Source organism: Bufo gargarizans, chromosome 4 (genome assembly GCF_014858855.1).
Source record: "Bufo gargarizans isolate SCDJY-AF-19 chromosome 4, ASM1485885v1, whole genome shotgun sequence".
In the NCBI taxonomy this organism is placed as follows: Eukaryota; Metazoa; Chordata; class Amphibia; order Anura; family Bufonidae; genus Bufo; species Bufo gargarizans.
The window spans coordinates 410,397,377-410,420,626 of NC_058083.1; the positions used below are offsets into that span (position 1 = coordinate 410,397,377).

At 43.2% G+C, this 23,250-nt stretch overlaps 1 protein-coding gene across 17 annotated transcripts in view; it reads right to left on the bottom strand.

Moving 5' to 3' along the window:
- Positions 1-23,250, bottom strand: part of SYNE1 (spectrin repeat containing nuclear envelope protein 1) — a 451,533-nt gene that overhangs the window by 356,277 nt on the left and 72,006 nt on the right. For all 17 annotated transcript variants that reach the window (XM_044288568.1, XM_044288579.1, XM_044288581.1 and 14 more), the window contains 2 exons: positions 21,668-21,729; positions 1,593-1,688 (listed from right to left, as the gene is read on the bottom strand). In XM_044288568.1, the coding sequence (XP_044144503.1) occupies positions 1,593-1,688; positions 21,668-21,729 (158 nt within the window). The remainder of the gene's footprint in view (positions 1-1,592; positions 1,689-21,667; positions 21,730-23,250) is intronic.

The window sequence follows — 23,250 nt, forward strand, 5'->3', positions numbered from 1 at the left end:
GTGTATTACAATTCTGCAAATTGCGGATCCGCAATGCACCCGGCCGGCACCCCCATAGAACTGCCTATTCTTGTCCGCAATTGCGGACAAGAATAGAACATATTACATTTTTTTCGTTCGGGGCCGCGCTCCGGAAATGCGGATGCGGACAGCACACTGTGTGCTGTCCGCATCCATTCCTGCCCCATAGGGAATGAATGGGTCCGCACCAGTTCCGGATAATTGTGAAACGGGTGCGGACACATTCTACAGACGTGTGAATGGACCCTAATGTTTCTATAAACAGAATCATGTAGGCAAAAAACAACTGACAAATTAAAGGGGTTCTGCAGGATCAACATGTCATTAACCTATGATCAGGATAGGTCATCAATATAGAATCCGATTCCTGGGACCCCCGTCAGCTGTACGAAGAAGCCGCTGAACACTTAGTCCTCTACATAGACCACGTGACATCATGTTCACTGGTCACATGGCCTCGGCACAGCTCAGCCCCATTCACTTGCAATACGAAGCTCAGCCACTATACAATGGTAAGCTGCGAAGAGGCCAAGAACCTCACAGGAGAGCTGCAGCCTCCTCAAACAGCTGATCTCATAGGTATACCCTATCCCGAGGACAGGTCATCAATATGTCCATTCTGGAGAACCTCTTTAGGTCAGCATAAATAGGGGCGATTATTTGTTGTTAGTCTTTAGGGTATGTCCTCCATCTTATCTCAACAATTCTATATTAGATTATTGTGCTGTGTCTGATGTAAAAGTAAGGCCTCTTGCACACGACCGTATGTATTATGTGGTCCAGAAAATACGGATCCGCAAAAAATATGGATGACATCCGAGTGCATTCCGTATTTTGAGGAACGGAACAGCTGGCCCCTAATGGAACAGTACTATCCTTGTCCATAATGCGGACAATAATAGGACATGTTTTATTCTTTTGCGGAACGGAAATACGGAAATGGAATGCACAGCGAGTACCTTCCATTTTTTTTGCAGACCCATTGAAATGAATGGTTCCGTATATCGTCCGCAAATAAACGGAATGAAAATACGTTTGTGTGCAAGAGGCCTAAATCTGCACTTTCCAGAAAGCCGATCACCAGAACAAGATCAGTCATCAGCAGCAAGCAATATTGGAAGATTTGAGAATTATGATTGCAACACTGGTACTGTATGTGAGGATTTTCACAACCAAGGCAATGCAACACATTTAGTAACTCGCCCAGACCCCAAAATGTCATCCAAACAGAATATGAATATTTATGAAAAATAAGCAGATGACTAGATGAAGCATATAATAGTCAGGAATAGGTGCTGGAAGCTGTAAATCATTATCTACACAGGATAAGTACTATAGTACAGCACTGTACTGTAGAGCGGAGCTACCTGACACCCACTACAGGTGTTTTACCACAGGAAGCGCCATGTTGATGGGTCGGATCTGAAGCATTGTATGTTGAGTCTAGTTACAACTTACGATGGCCCAGAATAGACCATTATAAATTGAAAACATTGTACCCTGAGGCATCGCTGTACTATAGATTTGATTATGTCACTTTCAATCTCCACACAGTAATGCAATTCACCTACCAGTTTCTGTCCGGATAAAACTTCTAATAACGCAAGAAGATTCTTCCCATCTTTTATATCTTCAAAAAGATCATTTATGATTAGTGGAGGGTTACGCTGTAAGAAAAACAAAAACATGGACTCAGGTGTTTGCAGGGCAAAAGAGATACATCTCTCAGTAAAAATACACGCCAAACTAGGTGTACAGTATATAGGTGGTTATAAGTGGTGTGGTGGAAGGTCCTGCCAAACAGCTCCCAGCTATGAGGTACACCTGGTCTGTTATGTTATGAGGTGGGAAGGAACTAAACAATACATGTTATATAACGCATACTTTTCCTCGAAATTACAGTCCATTCAGAAAGTTGCGGCCTTGTCCTAAAATAAAAATAAATTCAAATTTTTCCCCATCAATCTGCCCTCAACAAACCATAATGACAAGGTTCAAACAGAATGTTCCAAATCTTTGCTGATTTATTGAAAAGGAAAAAGTAAAATCTTGCATTGACATAAGTATTCTGACCCTTTACTCAGGACTTAGTTGAAGCCCCTTTGGCAGTGATTACATCCTCCAGTCTTCTTGGGTATGATGCCACAAGGTTTGGAGACTTTCTGCCATTCTTCTATGCAGATCCTCTCAAGCTTTGTCAGGTTAATTATGGACCATCAGTAGATTTTCAGGCCTCTCCAGAGATTGGGTTCACGTCAGGGTTCTGGCTGGGCCACTCAAGGACTTTCAGAGAGTTGTCCATAAGCCACTCCTGTGTTGTTTTAGCTGTGTGCTTGGAGTCGCTGTCTTGTAGGAAGGAGAACCTTTGGCTCAGTTTGAGGTCCAGAGTGCTCTAGACCAGGTTTTCACCTAACAATATCTCTGTACTTTGGTACACTCAGCTTTCCCTCAACCCTGACCAGTCTCCCTGTCCCAGCAGCTTAAAAAGAACCCCACAGCAAGATGCTGGCAGGTGATGAGCACCCTTTAACACTGACTAAGGGCTCTTTCACACTTGCGTTGTCCGGATCCGGCGTGTACTCCACTTGCCGGAATTACACGCCGGATCCGGAAAAACGCAAGTGAACTGAAAGCATTTGAAGACGGATCCGTCTTCAGAATAATGCGTTCAGTGTTACGATGGCAGCCAGGACGCTATTAAAGTCCTGGTTGCCATAGTAGGAGCGGTATACTTACCGTCCGTGCGGCTCCCGGGGCGCTCCAGAGTGACGTCAGAGCGCCCCATGCGCATGGATGACGTGCCATGCGATCACGTCATCCATGTGCGTGGGGCGCCCTGACGTCACTCTGGAGCGCCACGGGAGCTGCACGGACGGTAAGTATGCTGCTCCCCCGCTCCCCGCTACACTTTACCATGGCTGCCAGGACTTTAGCGTCCCGGCAGCCATGGTAACCACTCTAAAAAAGCTAAACGTCGGATCCGGCAATGCGCCGAAACGACGTTTAGCTTAAGGCCGGATCCGGATCAATGCCTTTCAATGGGCATTCATTCCGGATACGGCCTTGCGGCAAGTCTTCAGGATTTTTGGCCGGAGCAAAAAGCGCAGCATGCTGCGGTATTTTCTCCGGCCAAAAAACGTTCCGTTCCGGAACTGAAGACATCCTGATGCATCCTGAACGGATTTCTCTCCATTCAGAATGCATTAGGATAAAACTGATCAGTATTCTTCCGGCATAGAGCCCCGACGACGGAACTCTATGCCGGAAGACAAAAACGCAGTGTGAAAGAGCCCTAAGACTACATTCACATGACAGTGAAAAATATCTGTTAAAAACTGATAAATTGTCAGTTTTTAACTGACTTTTTTTTCCCACTGATTTCTTTCTCAGAAACATATGTTAAAAGCGGTCCGTTCGATTGTATAGGGGCTGTCGGTCAGTGAAAATGGACAGGATAGAACACGTTCTATTTTTTACATCAGTTATTTACTGGCGGTCAAAAACTGCCAAGTTAAAGAGGACCTTTCACCAGAATTAAACTTCTAAAGTAACTATACAGGCATGTAGAGCGGCGCCCAGGGACCCCCCTGCACTTACTGTTATACCTGGGCGCCGCTCTGTTCTCTGGGTGGAGCCTAACTGTAAAGATACCGGAGGCAATTACGGGAGAACAGAGCGGCGCCCAGGTATAACAGTAAGTTCAGGGGGGTCCCTGGGCGCCGCTCTACATGCCTGTATAGTTACTTTAGAAGTTTAATTCTGGTGAAAGGTCCTCTTTAATAACCCCATAGCCTACCATTGTTTTTAAAATGGATTTTGTGATGACCATTAAAAAAACATCAGTCACCCTTCCGTTTTCCACTGCGGTGTGAATGTAGTCTTGCTACGTGGACAAGACTAGTCTTGGGAGGAAAACTGAAAGGCTTAAAGGGAGTCCGCCACCTTGTTTTTGCTTATTAAAATAAGCATAGTGTCAGCCAGTGCTAGCATAAAGCCCCAGGGTCAAGATGTTTTTCTTTTTTGTTTTTTTAATTATATATTTAGTGCTGTTTGCAATGAACACAAATGGAGGATTTATCAAGAATGGTGTAAAATAGAACCGGCTTTGTTGCCCATAGCAACCAATCAGATTCCACCTTTCATTTTTCAGAGCTCCTTTGGAGCTTTGCTATGGGCAACTAAACCTGTTTCCCTTTACACCTATATCTTAATCCCACAGAATCTTTTTTTATTTTTTATTAGATCATTTTACAGATCAAATACAGTTGGTATAACCAGTACAAGTAGTGTCTTCTTATGTTAACAATACAATCATAAAATAACTTCCACTACAAGTCCTTTGAGTAATTACATATGTAATTATGATAATTATTCCAACCCCCCACCCCCTCCATGACACCCACCCTTTCTGTAGTTATACCCCCTCTTCCCCATGGCCCACCTCCCCTCCCGCACTCCAGCATTGGTAGACCGGTTGATAATTAACTGATAAGACCAGCATTTCCCATCCAAAGACTACATAACTTATCGAACTTATGAGGAAAGCCCCTTTTCAAGAATATTGCTTTCTCATACATCAGCATAGTATTAACCTTGCTTCGAAATTCCTCCACCCCTGGGGGACACGTCTGAATCCAATGTAGTGCTATAAGTTTCCTGACTATGTATAAAAGCCTCCATATTGCAATCCTCGTCTATTCCAACCTCAGCCATGCATCCCAAAATGGATACTTTAGGCTCACGAGGAACTCGTATTGAGAAGACTCTCTAGAATTAGATCCAAGACCCTTGTCCAAAACTCATCCAGTCTTGGGCATTGCCACAGCATGTGTAGTAAATCTGCTGGTTCTGTCTGGCATCTTGGGCATTTTGCATCTGCTTTGATGCCTATGCGATGTAAAAACACCAGAGTTCTGTAGACCCTGTGTATGATATACAACTGTGATAGTTTCCCGTGTTCATTTAAGGACAATTTCGGTACTGCCTCCAAGATGTCTTGCCATTGCTCCTTAGTTATCTCCCATACATCTCTCTCCCATGCTTTCATTCTGGATAGTGGGTAAGATTCCAGAAACTTATCTAGGAGCATTTGGTATATTTTAGATATTATTCCTTTTTTGTCTCCTCCCGAGATTATTAAGTGAAGAGTGGCATCTCTAGAGCTCACAACACTACCAGTTTTAGACATAGAGGTATATGCGTGTCTTATGTGCAAATATTGGTAGAAGTTCTCTCTTGGTATATTGTAGACCTCCTGTATGTTCGTAAATGTTCTAACTACCCCCTTGTCTAATAAATTACCTATTCTAGTCACTCCTTTGTTCTGCCAACTTTGGAACCCCTTCAGGGTTAAAAATTCAGGAAGCATACGATTGTGCCATAAGGGAGCATACTCTGTAGTGCCCATGATACCTCTCATTTGTTTGACGTTTTCCCATACTTTCCTTATGAGTCGTATTAGCGGAGTCCGTTCATCCACTAGTGGCACACCCGACCCCTCCGGCAACCAAATGAGTTCTTTCCCTCCTAGCTTTTGTCGCAGTATCCGACCCGTCATGTCACTTATGTCTGGATCTATCCAACCCCTGAAGTGCTGACATTGTGCCGCCGGATAATATATCCATGGGTTAGGTAGTGCTAATCAACCAGCCGATTTTGCAAACTGTAATGTTTCCAGCTTAATTCTAGGATGACCCCGCTGCCACACCAGTTCCCTAAAAATAGAGTTGATTTTCTGGTACCTAGCTATTGGTATCCATATCTGAGCATTATGTAATACATATAAAAGTTGAGGCATCAGTATCATCTTTAAGAGATTGATTCTCCCCACCACTGACAAAAACAACTTGCACCATGCCCTGGTCTTTTGTCGAAATTTAGAGAGTATTGGTGTTAAATTAAGCTCCTCAAAGTCTAACAGACTGGGGGAGATATTAATCCCCAAATATTTAATGCTGTTTACACATGGTATGTTGTTCTCTATAGCAGTCGCCGAGGTAGTCTGCCCATCCAGAAACATCAATGCTGATTTAAGCCAGTTTATATTCAGACCTGACAATTTCCCAAAACGGCCAATCAGAGACATAACTTCCGACAGACGCCGACGTGTCCCCCAGGAACAGCAAGGTGTCATCCGCATACATACAGTAGCTACTTTGTTGTGTATAGGGCCCTAATGAAAGCCCTTTATTGTTGGGGAGCAACGCACTGCTGCTGCTAGTGGTTTAATTGCTATTGCGAATAACAAAGGGGACAGTGGACATCCCTGCTGGGTCCCCCTAGCTAACCTATATATTGAGGATACCCCTCCATTGGCTCTAATACAAGCTCTTGGGTCTGAGTAGAGTACCTGCACCCATTTGATAAAACATTGTCCGAAGCCCATTTTGTGTAGTGTACACCATAAATACCTCCACTCTACACTATCGAAGGCCTTTGCTGCGTCAAGTGCTAACACTGCTCTATCACCCCTATTATCTGCCCCAATCTACAGACTGGAAAAAACCCTGCGTATGTTAAAGCGGTTATCCGAGTTATGGGGAAAATATATAAAACCTCATAAAACTCATCAGGACAAATATACATTGGTTAAGCTTGATTTCTTAAGAGAAAAACCCCATACTTACACATTTTCATGGTTCTGTTATTGCTGTGTTTACATGCTGAAGTACATGCTGAGGGGGCGTATAACAATGCCTGAGCTCTCCATTATATATATTTGTGGGCGTGAACAATCTGACCTTCCCCTCACCCTGCACATCCTAACTTTGCATTAAAAAACTGTCACATGATCATCTCCTAGCTCACACAGACAGATCTTCCTGCCACATTTTTATTAAAACAAATAAATACATTTTTTAATTATCTGTATCTAATCTATATATGTATCCAAGATATATCTGTTTCTAACCAATATCTGTATCTAAGCTTTATCTTTATCTAAGCTATATCTGTATCTAAGCTTTATCTTTATCTAAGCTATATCTGTATCTAAGCTTTATCTTTATCTAAGCTATTTCTCTATCTAAGCTATTTCTCTATCTAAGCTATTTCTCTATTTAAGCTATTTCTCTATCTACGCTATTTCTCTATCTAAGCTATATCTGTATCTAAATTATTTCTTTATCTAAGCAATATCTGTATCTAAGGGTACTTTCACACTAGCCTTTTTCTTTTCCGGCATAGAGTTCCGTCACAGGGGCTCTATACCGGAAAAGAACTGATCAGGCATATCCCCATGCATTCTGAATGGAGAGTAATCCGTTCAGGATGCATCAGGATGTCTTCAGTTCAGTCATTTTGACTGGTCAGACAAAAGATAAAACCGTAGCATGCTACGGTTTTACCTCCGGCGAAAAAAACTGAAGACTTGCCGGAATGCCGTATCTGGCATTCAAAATACCGGAATGCGCAGACCGGTAAAAATGTGAAAAAAAAGATACAAGACGGATCCGTCTGTCTGCATGACAAGCGGAGAGACAGATCCGTTCTTGCAATGTATTTGTGAGACGGATCCGCATCTGGATGCGTCTCACAAATGATTTCAGTCACATGGAGATTGGCGGATCCGGTGGGCAGTTCCGACAACGGAAATGCCCGCCGGGTCAGACTGCTGCAAGTGTGAAAATAGCCTAAGCTATATCTGCATCTAAGCTATATCTGTAACTACCGTAAGCTATTTCTTTATCTAAGCAATATATGTATCTAAGCTATATCTGTATCTAAGATATATATTAGATAGCGTATTTATATATATAACTTAGATACATAACTGAAGAAAGATTGGACTGCACTCCGGATAAAAGTGAAAATCTGTGAGGCTTTATTCACCCATGGTATGGCAACTTAGCGACGTTTCGGCTCACAAGAGCCTTCTTCCAGCCTAACTTAGATACATATATATCTTAGATACAGTTCAAGCTTAGATTCAGATATAGCTTAGATACGGATATAGCTTAGATACAGATATAGCTTAGATACAGATATAGCTTAGATACAGTTCAAGCTTAGATACAGATATAGCTTAGATATACAGTAGCTATAGTTATATCTATAAGATTGACATATATCTGTATCTAAGCTATATATGTATCTAAGCGATATCTGTATTGAAGCTATATATGTATCTAAGCTATATATGTATATGAGCTATATCTGTATCTAAGCTATATGTGTATCTAAGTTATATCTGTATCTAAGCTATATCTATCTAAGCTATATCTATATTGTATAGATATAGCTTAGTTATATATATATATATATATATATATATATATTTATATATAACTTAGATACATATATATCTTGGATACAGTTCAAGCTTAGATACAGATATAGCTTCAATACGGATATAGCTTAGATACAGATATAGCTTCGATACAGATATAGCTTAGATATAGCTATAGCTTAGATATAGCTATAACTATATCTATATGATGGACAATTATTTACTTTTTGTGTCCTGGGGGTGGTATTAGGCCAGGGCTCTAGTAACAATCCCTAGACGCGGGAGGGAAACGGATAAACTGGCCCATGGAAGTGAGGGAAGGAGCTATACACCGACCCTGCTGCCGAATCAATCTATCACCACGGCTCTGGTAAGGATCGCGCATGCGCGATCGCTTACAAATCGCCGAGGCTGTGTGAGGAGAACGAGAGAGGGGCGGGCACCAAAGGCTCTGACGTCTCGTTTACAGAGCCGGGCCACTCCCTCAAGCAGGGAGAAGCTTGTAAACGAGACGTTAGCGCCTGAGCAGGGTTGATGACGTCAGGGGTCACATGACCCAAATCGGCAGTGGCGAAACAGCAAAAAATCAATAAAGAAAGTGATTTAGAAAAGTGTTTAATATAGTAATATAATAGCTCTTAGCATACATTTATATAACTCGGATAACCCCTTTAATGGAAGTAGATTTTTGGGGCATAAAGCCAGTCTGGTCTGGATGTATTATGGTTGATATCACTTTAGACCAGGCATGCTCAACCTGCGGCCCTCCAGCTGTTGCAAAACTACAACTTACAGCATGCCCAAACTGCCTACAGCTATCAGCCTACAGCAGGGCATTGTGGGAGTTGTAGTCTTACAACAGCTGGAGGGCCGCAGGGTGAGCATGCCTGCTTTAGACAATATGATCTCTAAGTCCTTGGCCAATATCCTAACATAAACCACGAGCAATGAAATAGGCCTATATGAGTCTGGTAGCCTGGGGTCTTTCCCAGGTTTCGGTAATACCACTATAAGTGCTTCCTGCATTGATGCAGGAAGAGTGCCCACCTCTAGAGAATATTGAAAGACCTTCAGCAACTCTGGGAGCAACACCCCTTGAAACCTTTTATATATCTCCACAGGGAGTCCGTCTGTGCATGGAGCTTTATCATTGGCCATGCTTTTCAGAGCTTCGTCAAGTTCGTCTAAGCTTAGCGATGCTCTTGCTTCTGAAGTTAGTTTGGGAAAGTCATTCCCTTCCGAGAAGTCCACTATCTGATCTTCTGAGCATGAAATCTTAGAAGTATATAAGGAGGTGTAGAAGCCCTCCAGAGTATCTAGTATTTCCACAGTACCTGTCCTCCTCTGTCCTTGAGAATCCACTAACTCTGTGATACATGTCGATCCTTGCTACACTTTTTAAATGATTGATAAATAATAAATGCCCTACTCTTTCCCCTTCTTCAAAGAGACGCTGCTTAAAAAATGATCTCTTTCTGTCTGTCACTTGAAGCAGGTGGTATCTCAGATTTTCCTGCGCTTCTTTCAACTGTACAGGTCCTTCTCAAATAATTAGCATATTGTGATAAAATTCATTATTTTCTGTAATGTACTGATAAACATTAGACTTTCATATATTTTAGATTCATTACACACCAACTGAAGTAGTTCAAGCCTTTTATTGTTTTAATATTGATGATTTTGGCATACAGCTCATGAAAACCCAAATTTCCTATCTCAAAAAATTAGCATATTTCATCCGACCAATAAAAGAAAAGTGTTTTTAATACAAAAAAAGTCAACCTTCAAATAATTATGTTCAGTTCTGCACTCAATACTTGGTCCGGAATCCTTTTGCAGAAATGACTGCTTCAATGCGGCGTGGCATGGAGGCAATCAGCCTGTGGCACTGCTGAGGTATTATGAAGGCCCAGGATGCTTTGATAGCGGCCTTAAGCTCATCCAGAGTGTTGGGTTTTGCGTCTCTCAACTTTCTCTTCCCAATATCCCACAGATTCTCTATGGGGTTAGGTCAGGAGAGTTGGCAGGCCAATAGAGCACAGTGATACCATGGTCAGTAAACCATTTACCAGTGGTTTTGGCACTGTGAGCAGGTGCCAGGTCGTGCTGAAAATGAAATCTTCATCTCCATAAAGCTTTTCAGCAGATGGAAGCATATAGTGCTCCAAAATCTCCTGATAGCTAGTTGCATTGACCCTGCCCTTGATAAAACACAGTGGACCAACACCAGCAGCTGACATGGCACCCCAGACCATCACTGTCTGTGGGTACTTGACACTGGACTTCAGGCATTTTGGCATTTCCCTCTCCCCAGTCTTCCTCCAGACTCTGGCACCCTGATTTCCGAATGACATGCAAAATTTGCTTTCATCCGAAAAAAGTACTTTGGACCACTGAGCAACAGTCCAGTGCTGCTTCTCTGTAGCCTAGGTCAGGCGCATAGTGCCGCTGTTTCTGGTTCAAAAGTGGCTTGACCTGGGGAATGCGGCACCTGTAGCCCATTTCCTGCACACGCCTGTGGATGTTTCTACTCCAGACTCAGTCCACTGCTTCCGCAGGTCCCCCAAGGTCTGGAATCGGTCCTTCTCCACAATCTTCCTCAGGGTCCGCTCACCTCTTCTCGTTGTGCAGCGTTTTCTGCCACACTTTTTCCTTCCCACAGACTTCCCACTGAGGTGCCTTGATACAGCACTCTGGGAACAGCCTATTCGTTCAGAAATTTCTTTCTGTGTCTTACCCTCTTGTTTGAGGGTGTCAATGATGGCCTTCTGGACAGCAGTCAGGTCGGCAGTCTTACCCATGATTGCGGTTTTGAGTAATGAACCAGGCTGGGAGTTTTTAAAAGCCTCAGGAATCTTTTGCAGGTGTTTAGAGTTAATTAGTTGATTCAGATGATTAGGTTAATAGCTCGTTTAGAGAACCTTTTCATGATATGCTAATTTTTTGAGATAGGAATTTTGGGTTTTCATGAGCTGTATGCCAAAATCATCAATATTAAAACAATAAAAGGCTTGAACTACTTCAGTTGGTGTGTAATGAATCTAAAATATATGAAAGTCTAATGTTTATCAGTACATTACAGAAAATAATGAACTTTATCACAATATGCTAATTTTTTTAGAAGGACCTGTATACTAGACAGCACTGAAGGAGGTAGCACAAATGCTGACTCTGCCTCTTTAACCTTCTCGCGCATACGAGTATCCGCCTCCCTCGATTTTGATTTATGCCTACAAATAGACTGGAATAATATCCCTCTCAGGAAGCTTTTCATGGCGTCCCATATCACGTGCCTAGATGCTGTCCCTGCATTAAAAAGAAAATACTCCCTCATGCAGCCTCAACATCTTTCATATCACCCAAGACCTGCAACCACATCCTGACTCCCGGCCTAGTGTCTGCAGACAGGGATATTTTAATCTTCAGGGGAGAATGATCTGATATGGATCTAGGTAAGTATTCGGAAGATTGTACTAATGGGTACATACAGTTATTAGCTAGGGCCATGTCGATTCTCGATAATGAAGAGTATGTGGAAGAACTACATGAATATGCGCGCTCTGCCGGGTGCTGTAACCTCCAGACATCCAACAGGCCCACTTCTGTCATTATGTTATGTAGAGAGGAGGGGCCTGCCCACCTTCCCGGGCCAGCAACCCTACATCTATCCTTGTCCTCGTCAGGTACATTATTAAAATCCCCTACCAGAATCCAAGGAATCCCTGCATAGGAGGCCAAAAACTCCATTATTAATCTTATAGGAACCACCGAGAACGGAGGGGGAACATAAACCACCACCAAAATCATTCGCACACTATGTAGAATACAGTATAAACATATAAATCTCCCTTCAGAGTCAACATGTTCACTAATACCTTCAAAGCAAATGTTCCTGTGTATTAAGATGCTTACCCCTCTGGAATGGGAGGAGAACACCGTATGCACCGAATGGCCGACCATGACTTCCCTACAATATGTTTGGTCAAATGGGACTCTTGTAGGCAGTATATGGCAGGGTAAAATCTTGTCAAGTATGTGAATACAGCTAATTATCTTAGTCATATGAGTCATTTCTGAATATAATCTAGTAATTCCATGCCATAACCCATGAATATCATATATCTATAGATCTTTGCTCGATCCTTGAGATCTTACCCATGCTGGAGTAATCCCATCCCCACACCCCTTTGTTTGTCCCCAATTAGAACATTTCAAACAATGTGCCCTGTAATAGGCCTTATAGATTACCCAACATGGGCATAACCACACTCCTTTGCCCAACATATTCTGCAACATGGCCCAGCCCTGTGCTTTCAAATGCACGGACTAGAGTCTCTTGGTAAAGTACACATGCTACTCACGCTCCTGCCCAAAGTCTGCTGTAGGTACCTCTCCAACGTAGAATTAAGTCCCTTTTGGGTCTGTACTGCTGGTGGCGATACGCTCCTCCCCTCCCAACTATAACATGAGGAACTAAATAGGGAATGGGGGAGAAGAAGGAAATATAACAACTCAAAAACCCTGTCAGGGAGAAAAACATAGAGTGTCAGAACAACTGTTCCTCCTGGTCTGGTATACTTCATGTGCCGACGTCCTTTGTCTTCAGCTGATTCTCATGCAGATCCAACCACTTCCGTGCGCCTTGCAGTTCTTCGAAAAACTGTGTATTTCCCATAGCTGCTACTCTCAATTTAGTTGGGAATAACATGGAGTATGGTATTTGAAGGAGTCGCAATCTCCGTTTAATGTCCATAAAACGAGCCCTTTTTTTCTGGACTTCAGTGGAATAATCCAGAAAGAATGATATCTGGATACCATTAATGGAAGAGATAGGTCTCAGTATGGTGTCCCTGTCCTTATAATATAGTATTTTAGCTAAAATCGGACATGGTGGTCTGCCAGGGGGAAGCGGTCTGGTGGGGACTCTGTGTGCCCTTTCCACAGCATATATGGGTGATAGTCCCTTGTCTTGAAACTTTTGAGATATCCATTTCTCCATATAGTCAGTGACATTCACACCTTCCACCTTCTCAGGAACACCTACAATTCAGATGTTATTGCGCCGCGACCTATTCTCCAAGTAGTCTGTCTTGGCAAACAAAGCATCTATATCTTGAGCTGTTGCCTTGGCCGCCATTTCGAGAGGCCCTGTTACATCTACCCTTCTTTACACTTCAGTGGTTCTTTCAGTAATTTTGTGTAGGTCATTCCTTATCAAGGACAGATCCTCCTTTAAGCTCCCCACTTGCAGGGACATCGATTTAAGAGTGGTGCCACCGCTTTCATAACATACCTTAAAGTAGGCTCCTTTTCAGAGGAATTATGTTGTTCCCCAGTCACCCTTTTTTGCTTACTAGGTGTTAGCCTTGCTGGAATCTCCTCCTTTTGTCTTTCCTTGTCTTTTCTCTCCTTCCTCAGATGAGAGATTGGGCGCCATTTTCTCCCTGTGCCCTATTTCCCTCCTGTGTGAGGGCATACTTGCTGAGCCGCTCAGCTATGTCGCGACTCCTCCTGTCTTGCGGATCCTTCCCCTCACCGGCGCCATGTTGGAAATGAACTTCCCGCTCCATCCTGAGCGTCAATTTAGCCTTCCTGGGCATATTTCTGCTCCCTGGAGGATGATACTGAGATCCCCGCTGAGTGACACGGTCCACAATGTGTTTGGCAGGTAATCAGGCTGATTTGAGCGGAGTTCGGCAGGAGCGCTCACACATGCGACTCACACCATGTCGAGTCAGGCCAATAATAAAGCAGTTTCTTGTTCTCCAAATACTTAACCAATGAAGTCTCCCATTTCCTAAAACCTTTGATAACACGTGCCATTTCTTTTCTTTCAGACTGACATGTCTGTGGGTTCTGTATAAAGCTATTGCTGCTTCTCTTCTGGCCAAATTCCGATGAAAACAGTTCATGTCAGTTGATCTGAGCTCTAAATTAGGGTACGGCCACAAGTGGTGCAAATGCTGAGAATTTGGTGTGGAAATGCCGCAGCATTTGCAGTACTTTTTAATCTGTAGCTAGCCAATTTATGCTGTGGGTTTTACCAAAAGACCCGCTGTGATTACGCCATTGTTGCCGCCGCAAAAAAAACCTCTATCCCCTGCAGACTTTCTGCTGTGAAAAATCTGTAGCAAACTAAGGGCTCATGCACACGACTGTTGGATGTCTTGCAGTCCGCAAATTGTGGATTCAAAAAACACGGATACCGTTCGTGTGCATTCCGCATTTTGTGGAACAGAGGGGCCCGCCCCTAATGGAACAGTTCTATCCTTGTCCGTAATGTGGACTATAATAGGACATGTTCTATTTTTTTGCAGAACAACCATCCAGACACAGAATAATTTCCATATTTTTGTGGCCCCATTGAAGTGAATGGTTCTGCATACGTGCCGCAAAAAAAAAAAAAAAAAAAGAACTGAAGGGACATGAACAGAAAAAAAGTTTGTGTGCATGAGCCCTAACAGATACTTGACCCAAAGGTATATGCCATCAGGCATGGTGCAGGAGTGAGGGAGTGGCTGTGGTGCTAAGATATAACTGTACCTTCTTATTAAGGCTACATTCACACAACCGTTTGGGGCCGCAAAAGATGCGGACAGCACACTGTGCACTGTCCGCATCCACTGCTCTGTGCCGCGGCCCCGCAAAAAAATAATAGAACATGTCCTATTCTTGTCCACAATAACAGGCAAAAATAGGCATTTTCTATGATAGCCGCGGCATGTGCGGTCCGCAAATTGCAGAACGCACATGGGCCGGTATCCGTGTTTTGCAGATCTGCAATTTGCGGATCCACAAAACACAGCGTTTGTGTGAATGTAGCCTAACATTGATCTACTATATGGAGAGGACTATATGGAGAGGTGTCTTTTCCCGTTCCACTGACAGTTTGCACTCTGAACACAGTTGTCGCTGATGCCATGTTATTGCGCTGGTATTCATGTGTTAATAAACTTGGATTAAACTATAAAAATGGACCAAAAATGTTGCATACTTCTTCCCTCAGGACAGGTAAGCTGCGTGGGAGCGATCTGGAAGATTTTGTGACCACCAATGTGAACAGGGTCAGATGTCAGAGATGACAACCTCTGTACAGCGCAGTGCGGAACACTTGGCAATATATAAACACCTGGAAATAAATATTTCTGAGGATTTTTTCTGCTAAAACACAATAAAAGGTTCCATTCCTGCCAGAGACTGCATTTATCATGTCACGGAGGTGTGCTAATGTTTCACTAACTGTGAAGGTTCAGGATGAGATGTCATAATACTTTCCAGTGACTGAGCCAGGATTATGCTAAATGATGACAAAGAAATATGGAGCCCATCCGCTGCAGTGTTTGCTTTGACAGAGTGCCTCCGCGCTTCCTCTCCACGCAGACAGGAACATGGACGTGTCATTTAGCAGTTCTCTCTACATAGTAAAGCTTAGTACGATGTAACGTGCGCACTGAGGTGCTGCTCCTTTCCTAAGGCCGTGTTCACATTGTGATTGTCTATCCTGCAAAAGCTTCCGATGTAGATAGGGGAACATTAGTCAGACGGAGGCAAAAGGAGGGTCCTCCGACTGCCCAGTCAGTATACTGCAAACAACGTATGGGATAGCATAAAAATGTAAGCTGTTCCGCATACCGTATACACTGTGCACCACCTTTTTCTTATCATTGTATGTCATGAGTTCTCAATAGGTTTTCATGACGTATTCCTTAACCAAATGCCGTTATAGTCTATTGACGATGAATGGCTAATGACATTTAAAGGGAGTCTATCACCTAAAATGACCATTATACACCCCAAACATGATGATATCCATTACATTCCCCATTTTATAATCTTACCTTTCATATTGCTGTCCGTCGCCTATTCGCTCTTAAAAACACTTTTATTCCATATGCTAATCGGGTTCTGAAGGTGCCCAGGGGCGGCGTTTATGCGGCCGGTGCCCAGGCTCCACGGCGCTGTTCAAATCAAACCCCTCCCCTTTCACCCCTCTGGCCCGCCCTCGGTTCTTCAGATACCATCCTCCAGTCAATGACAAATCCGGCGCCTGCACCTGCGCACTCCATTACTCACTAGGGCAGAGGCAGCAGAGCGTTTAATGCGCATGCGCCGGCCCGTACATCCCGATCTAGCCGGCGGAAGTAAACTGCCAAAATATCGGGATGTACGGGCCGGCGCATGCGCATTAAACGCTCTGCTGCCTCTGCCCTAGTGAGTAATGGAGTGCGCAGGCGCAGGCGCCGGATTGGTCATTGACTGGAGGATGGTATCTGAAGAACCAAGGGCGGGCCAGAGGGGTGAAAGGGGAGGGGTTTGATTTGAACAGCGCCGTGGAGCCTGGGCACCGGCCGCATAAACGCCGCCCCTGGGCACCTTCAGAACCCGATTAGCATATGGAATAAAAGTGTTTTTAAGAGCGAATAGGCGACGGACAGCAATATGAAAGGTAAGATTATAAAATGGGGAATGTAATGGATATCATCATGTTTGGGGTGTATAATGGTCATTTTAGGTGATAGACTCCCTTTAACGTGTCATGAATGGCTACTGTACAGTGTTATACGGACACCATTATAGGGGTGACAGATGCCACCATTTTAGCTTTTTTTGACAAACACTATATAATCTTAGAATATTTAAAAAAATGAAATGATGTCTGTCTGTCTGTTCTTTATGTACGGACAGATCTGCATGTGGATCAAACATGTTCTTAGAAGGGTTTCAGACCATGTTTCAGCTCTCTGTGAACAACTGCTCTCCTGAAACTCACAAAAATAGCAAATATAGCGCCATCACATGACCCATATTAGCCAATGCTTGCAGGTCCTTCAGAATGAAGAATGAAGCTTACAGGTCCGTCATTCTTAGCCTCACTGACATACTGGACACACAGTTCTACATCAGGTTTCCATAATAACCTAGACATTTTTTATGACTGCTATAGGGACACTGTACATGTCATTAATATGGGGGTACTGTGGATGTCACTGTTATGGGGGTACTGTGGATGTCACTGTTATGGGGGTACTGTGGATGTCACTGTTATAGGGGCACTGTGGATATCACTGTTATGGGAGCACTGTGGATGGCACTGTTATGGGGGGCACTGTGGATGTCACTGTTATGGGAGCACTGTGGATGACACTGTTATGGGAGCACTGTGGATGACACTGTTATGGGAGCACTGTGGATGACACTGTTATGGGAGCACTGTGGATGACACTGTTATGGGAGCACTGTGGATGACACTGTTATGGGAGCACTGTGGATGACACTGTTATGGGAGCACTGTGGATGACACTGTTATGGGAGCACTGTGGATGACACTGTTATGGGGGGCACTGTGGATGACACTGTTATGGGGAGCACTGTGGATGTCTATTGGTATGGGGACACTGTGGATGTCTATTGGTATGGGGACACTGTGGATGTCACTGTACATTTTTATTTATTATCTATTTTATGCACTTATATAGCGCTACTATATTTAGCAGCGCTTTACAGACATTAGCATCACAGACATCAGTATGTCTTTGGAGTGTGAGAGGAAACCGGAGAATCCGGAGGAAACCGCAAACACAGGGAGAACATACAAACTCCATGCAGATGTTGTCATTGGTCGGATTCAAAACTAGGACCCCAGTCCTAACCACTGAGTCATTGTTGTGAGGGTACTGTAGATGACACTGTTATTGGGGGAAATGTGGATGTCACTGATAAGGGGGCACTATGGATGTCACTGTTATGAGGGTGCTATAGGTGACACTGTTATGGGGACACTGTGGATGTCACTGTTATAGGGGCACTGTAGATTACACTGTTATGGGGGCACTGTGAGTGTCACTGTTATGGGGGCACTGTGGATGTCACTGTTATAGGGGCACTGTGGATGTCACTGTTATAGGGGCACTGTGGATGTCACTGTTAGGGCTGTTTCACATGAGCGGATGCCGGGTGTGACATCCGCTCCGTAAATGACGGCCAAGACCCGATGCGGACAGCAGAAGCACGGAGCATTAACATGATTGACAATGCTCTGTGCCTCTCTGTGACCTCTTTACTACGAAATCACAGTGACAGCTTCATCTCACTGTGATTTCGTAGTAAAGAGGTCACAGAGAGGCAAAGAGCATTATCAATCATATTACTGCTCCATGCTTCTTCTGTCCGCATCGGGTCTTGGCTGTCATTCACGCAGCGGATGTCACGCACGGCATCCGCTCGTGTGAAACAGCCCTTATGGTGGTACTGTGGATGTCACAGTGTGTTATGAACAGGCTGTTTGTTACCACCATAGATGTCACTGTCACTTTGAGATTACTGTTGCTGCTTTTGTGTTACACTGGTAGAAAGGGGTAGGATACAGCCTTAGGAGACCTCACAGTGTCATACACAACTTTTATGGGCAACTGGGGCACTTTTAATTGGGAGCAAATTGGATCTAATGGATGATCCAACTGAATTGGACCCCCCCCCCCAAAAATTGGGAAGTTAGCTCATCTCGTCTTTTGTAGTATTATTACATGTACAGTGGCATGCGTTGTTCATTAACCCTATTTAAAAAAATAACTTTGTCATTTTGTTCAGAAAAGAGCAGCTTACTATGCATTCCTACAGAGTAAAAAGGCCTGCTGACATTTACCGGCCCAGCGTGTGCCTCATGGTGGGATGTACAGATCACAGATCCTATATACACCCCACAGGTAGTACTGTATAACCTAGCCCTGCCTTGTAAATAATAACTCACAATGTATCCATTTTCCATAAAAAATACTTAACTTCATTTATCCATTAAAACATTTCCATTATTTGATTATATTATTCAATAATGTAATTCACTTTTGATTTGTAACGTACTTAAGTTAATTACATAAGATGGAAAGATCGTTCCTGATAATTTAATTCTCCCCTCCAGACTAGATTAGCATTTCAAACGCAGGGGAAGACTGTATGAACTGTACTGAACAAACAGCCACGGCAATGGGAGCATCAAGTATCAGTGAGGAAGGGGAGTACACGCGGGGCGAACGTTCAGCCGACTAATGCTGTTTAGTTAGGTAATTGTTCACATGAGGTTCTGCCACGTCTACTCATCTCACATGAGTGAATTAGGAATGACACCCTGCAGTGGTCAATAGTAATGTCGCAGAAAGGGACGTATTTACAGCCGGTGCTGCCTCGTGACTATGTCTCTATTCATCAGCTCATCACTGCCCATACTGCTTGTGGATCTACAATGACAACATACCATATTCCTCACTTTATAAGACACACTTTTTCCCCCAAAAAATAGCAGTGTGTCTTATAAAGCAAATACTAGTGAGCGCTTCCATTATGGAGCCAAGTATCTAACACTACATTTTAGTACTGGAGCCCAATTCTCCTTTATGTGTTTTAACCCCTTCCCGACATCCGCTGTACATGTATAGTGGATGTCGGGTCTCTAAAGATAGCACCCTCTGGTCCAAAACAGATCAGTTTTGCCCTTAATGTATTCTGAATGGATAAGGATCCGCTCAGAATGCATCAGTGTGGCTCCATTTGGCTCAATTCCGCTGAGCCAAACGGATCCGTCCTGACACACAATGTAAGTCGATAGGGACTGATCCGTTTTCACTGACACAATATGGCACAATAGAAAACGGATCCGTCCCTTATTGACTTTCAATGGTGTTCAAGACGGATCCGTTATGGCTATGTTAAAGATAATACAAACGGATCCATTCTGAACGGATGCATGCAGTTGAATTATCTGAACGGATGCGTTTGTGCAGATCCATGATGGATCCGCACCAAACGCGAGTATGAATGTAGCCTTAGATGTCGTGGTAAAATGTGACCACAGCATCTGAGAGGGCTAAAACCCAGAAGCACTCACTTCAGGGGAAGGAAAGCCTCCTCAGAGCGGAGATCGGGGAAGGCGTTCATTCACAGTAATGAGCCTGAACTAGGCTTCCAGGCTCATTAGACTACTTTCACACCTGCGTTAGGTGCGGATCCGTCTGGTATCTGCACAGACGGATCCGCACCTATAATGCAAACGCTGGTATCCGTTCAGAACGGATCCGTTTGCATTACCATGAACAAAAAAAAAAAAACTTTTTTTTTTTGTTCATGATAATGCAAACTGATCCATTTTGACTTACACTGAAAGTCAATGGGAGGCGGATCAGTTTTCAATTGCACCATATTGTGTCAGTGAAAACTGATCTGTCCCCATTGTGTGTCAGCAGAGTTTTGGTGTCCGCCTCCAGAGCGGAATGGAGGCTGAACGGAGGCAAACTGATGCATTCTGATCGGATCCTTATCCATTCAGAATGCATTAGGGCAAAACTGATCCATTTTGGACCGCTTGTGAGAGCCCTGAACGGATCTCACAAATGGAAAGCCAAAACGCCAGTGTGAAAGTAGCCTAATTTGTATATTACAGTTAAAGCTAGCAGGTGGCAGCACTGAACCGTAATATAGTGATTTATCTATAGAATAATGGGCAAATTCAATTATTGTATACAAATTGTAATCTGATGATTGCAAGTTGGGGTCCAATTATGGACCTAACCAAAAGAAAAAAAAAAGAAAAAAACATTTTGAAAAATATATATAAAAAAATATAAAAATTCAAATCACCCCCTTTCCCCAAAATCAAAATAAATAAACAATAAAAAAATAACCTCATGGGCATCATCACGTGTGAAAACGTCCGTACTATTAAAATATAAATAGTCCACAACTGGTTAAGTAATGCAGCATTCACATAGCAATCAATACACAGACACATGCAGCATTGGCTCCTTAAAGGGGTCGTATGGTCGTTTGATTTTATTTTTATTTTTTAAATGGTCAGAACTGCATAACAAAAAAAAGCATACTTACCGCAACTTACCCCCACTGTTCCCATTTGTACACCTACCAAGCCCTGGCCAATCTCTGCTTCCTGGCCCCTTTTAACACACAGAAAATCCCCACTCAGTCAGTCCCAGGCTGAGAAGGGTCACCACATCAGATTTCTGTGTCGAGACCAGGAATCACAACGGGTCACCACTATGGCCTGTAACTGGCTGATTGGGCCTCTTCTGGCATTTCTGGTGTGTCATCCCAGGACTAGCACGTGAAGGGCGGCGGCAGAGGAGCGGAGAGGGTGAGTATGGCTTAGCTTTTATTTTTAACACTTTGTAGTCCTTATATAAAGCAGATTAATTGCCCAGAAAAGCTCTTTAATGTATTAAGTCATTGAGAATCTGACAGCAGTTGTCACTCCTGTTCAGTTATAAAATAGCAGTCATACATGTCAGCTTGTAAAGGGATCATTAATGAAACATGACATGAGCACACAATATCATGATAAAATATGAAGACGCTAGAAGACTGGTGAGATCAATAATGCAATGTCTCTTCAGTAATAAAACAACTGCAATCTACCTTGGCCAAATGTGAGTTGATCCATTTGGTGAAAGTTCTCTTTTGAACTGCTTCTTGCTCATCTGTAAAAAAAATATATATATATTATTTAAATTACAATGTGGGAGGCTGTGACATTATTCATTCAAATTTACTGCTTAGAACTATCTAGATATGTAAGGATGAATCAAAAGTCTCCAACGTCTACCAGGGCACTGCTCAATCATGCACAAGGCTGTGCGGTAACACACTGAGGGGGTCATTTATTAATACCGACGTTCTAGAGGGGTTCTCCGAGAATTAAGAAAATAAAAATACTTAAATATTACTTTATTATGAATATATTCTCAAATACCTTACATTAGTTATAATGGCTTGTTTTGTCTAAGGAGCAATTATCAGGAGAAATAAAATGGCCGCTGTCCTATTAGTACACACAAAACCTGTCCTAATTACACAGGAGGACAAGTTACTTCACCAACACTGACGTAAAGAGCTGCTTCATCCTCCTCTCTGCTCTGCTTGTCAGGGATTATGATCCTCAGTACAGATGATAAGATCTTCTGCTGAATTGCTGTAGGAATGGAGTTCAGGAGGAAACATGAAGTACAGAGAGAAGGTGGGGGTGTGGATAATAAGCAGCAGCACTTGTATGCAGTCTCCATTACCACAGCTCCACATTACCACAGTCTGTCCTGTCCGTCCTCTCTGTACTTCATGTCTCCTCATGAACTCCATTCCTACAGAGATTCAGTTGAGGACCTTACCATCTGTATTCAGGATCATAATCTCTGACAAGTAGGATAGGAGAATGAGGCAGCTCTTTAGCTCAGTGTCCTGAAGTAACTTGTCCTGCTGTGTGATTTGGGAGGTTTTTTGTGTACTAATAGGACAGCAGCCATTTTATTTCTCCTAATGATTGCTCCCCAGAAAAAACGAGCCATTATAGCTAATGAAAGGTATTTGGGAATATATTTATAATGTAATTTGTAATATTTAAGTATTTTTATTTTTTTAATTCCCAGAGAACCCCATTAATAACCCCTGCGCTGGCGGCGAATTCATCAAAGATATGTAGAGGAACCAGCCTCTACATAACTTTGACGCATCCACTGCCAGTCTAAATCTACGTAAGCTCCCTTTCGGACGTAGAGGAATTGATGCAGAAAGTTTATTACAGTCACGTTTCCTGATATTTTACAATAAATAGCCTTTAATTTCAGAAACCAGGCAGCACAGTGGCTCAGTGGTTAGCACTGATTCCATGCAGCGCTGGGGTTGTAGGTTTGAACCTGCGTGAGGACAACATCTGCATGGAGTTTGTGTGTTTGTGTGGGTTTCCTCCCACACTCCAAAGACATACTGATAGGGAATCTAGAGTGTGAGCCCCACTAGGGACAGCTGGATGCTAATGTCTGTAAAGCGTTGCGGAATATGTGAGTAAAGTAAATACATAACCTGTAATACCCCTTAAAGGTGCTGTCCTGCTTTTATAAGTTTTTAAACTCTCCCCTCCATGCCTCCCTTGCTGGCATAGATTTAGAACATTTTCTACGCCGTTTTTGACCTGGTGTGAGCAGGGAAAAGTCGCGGATTGCGGCGCA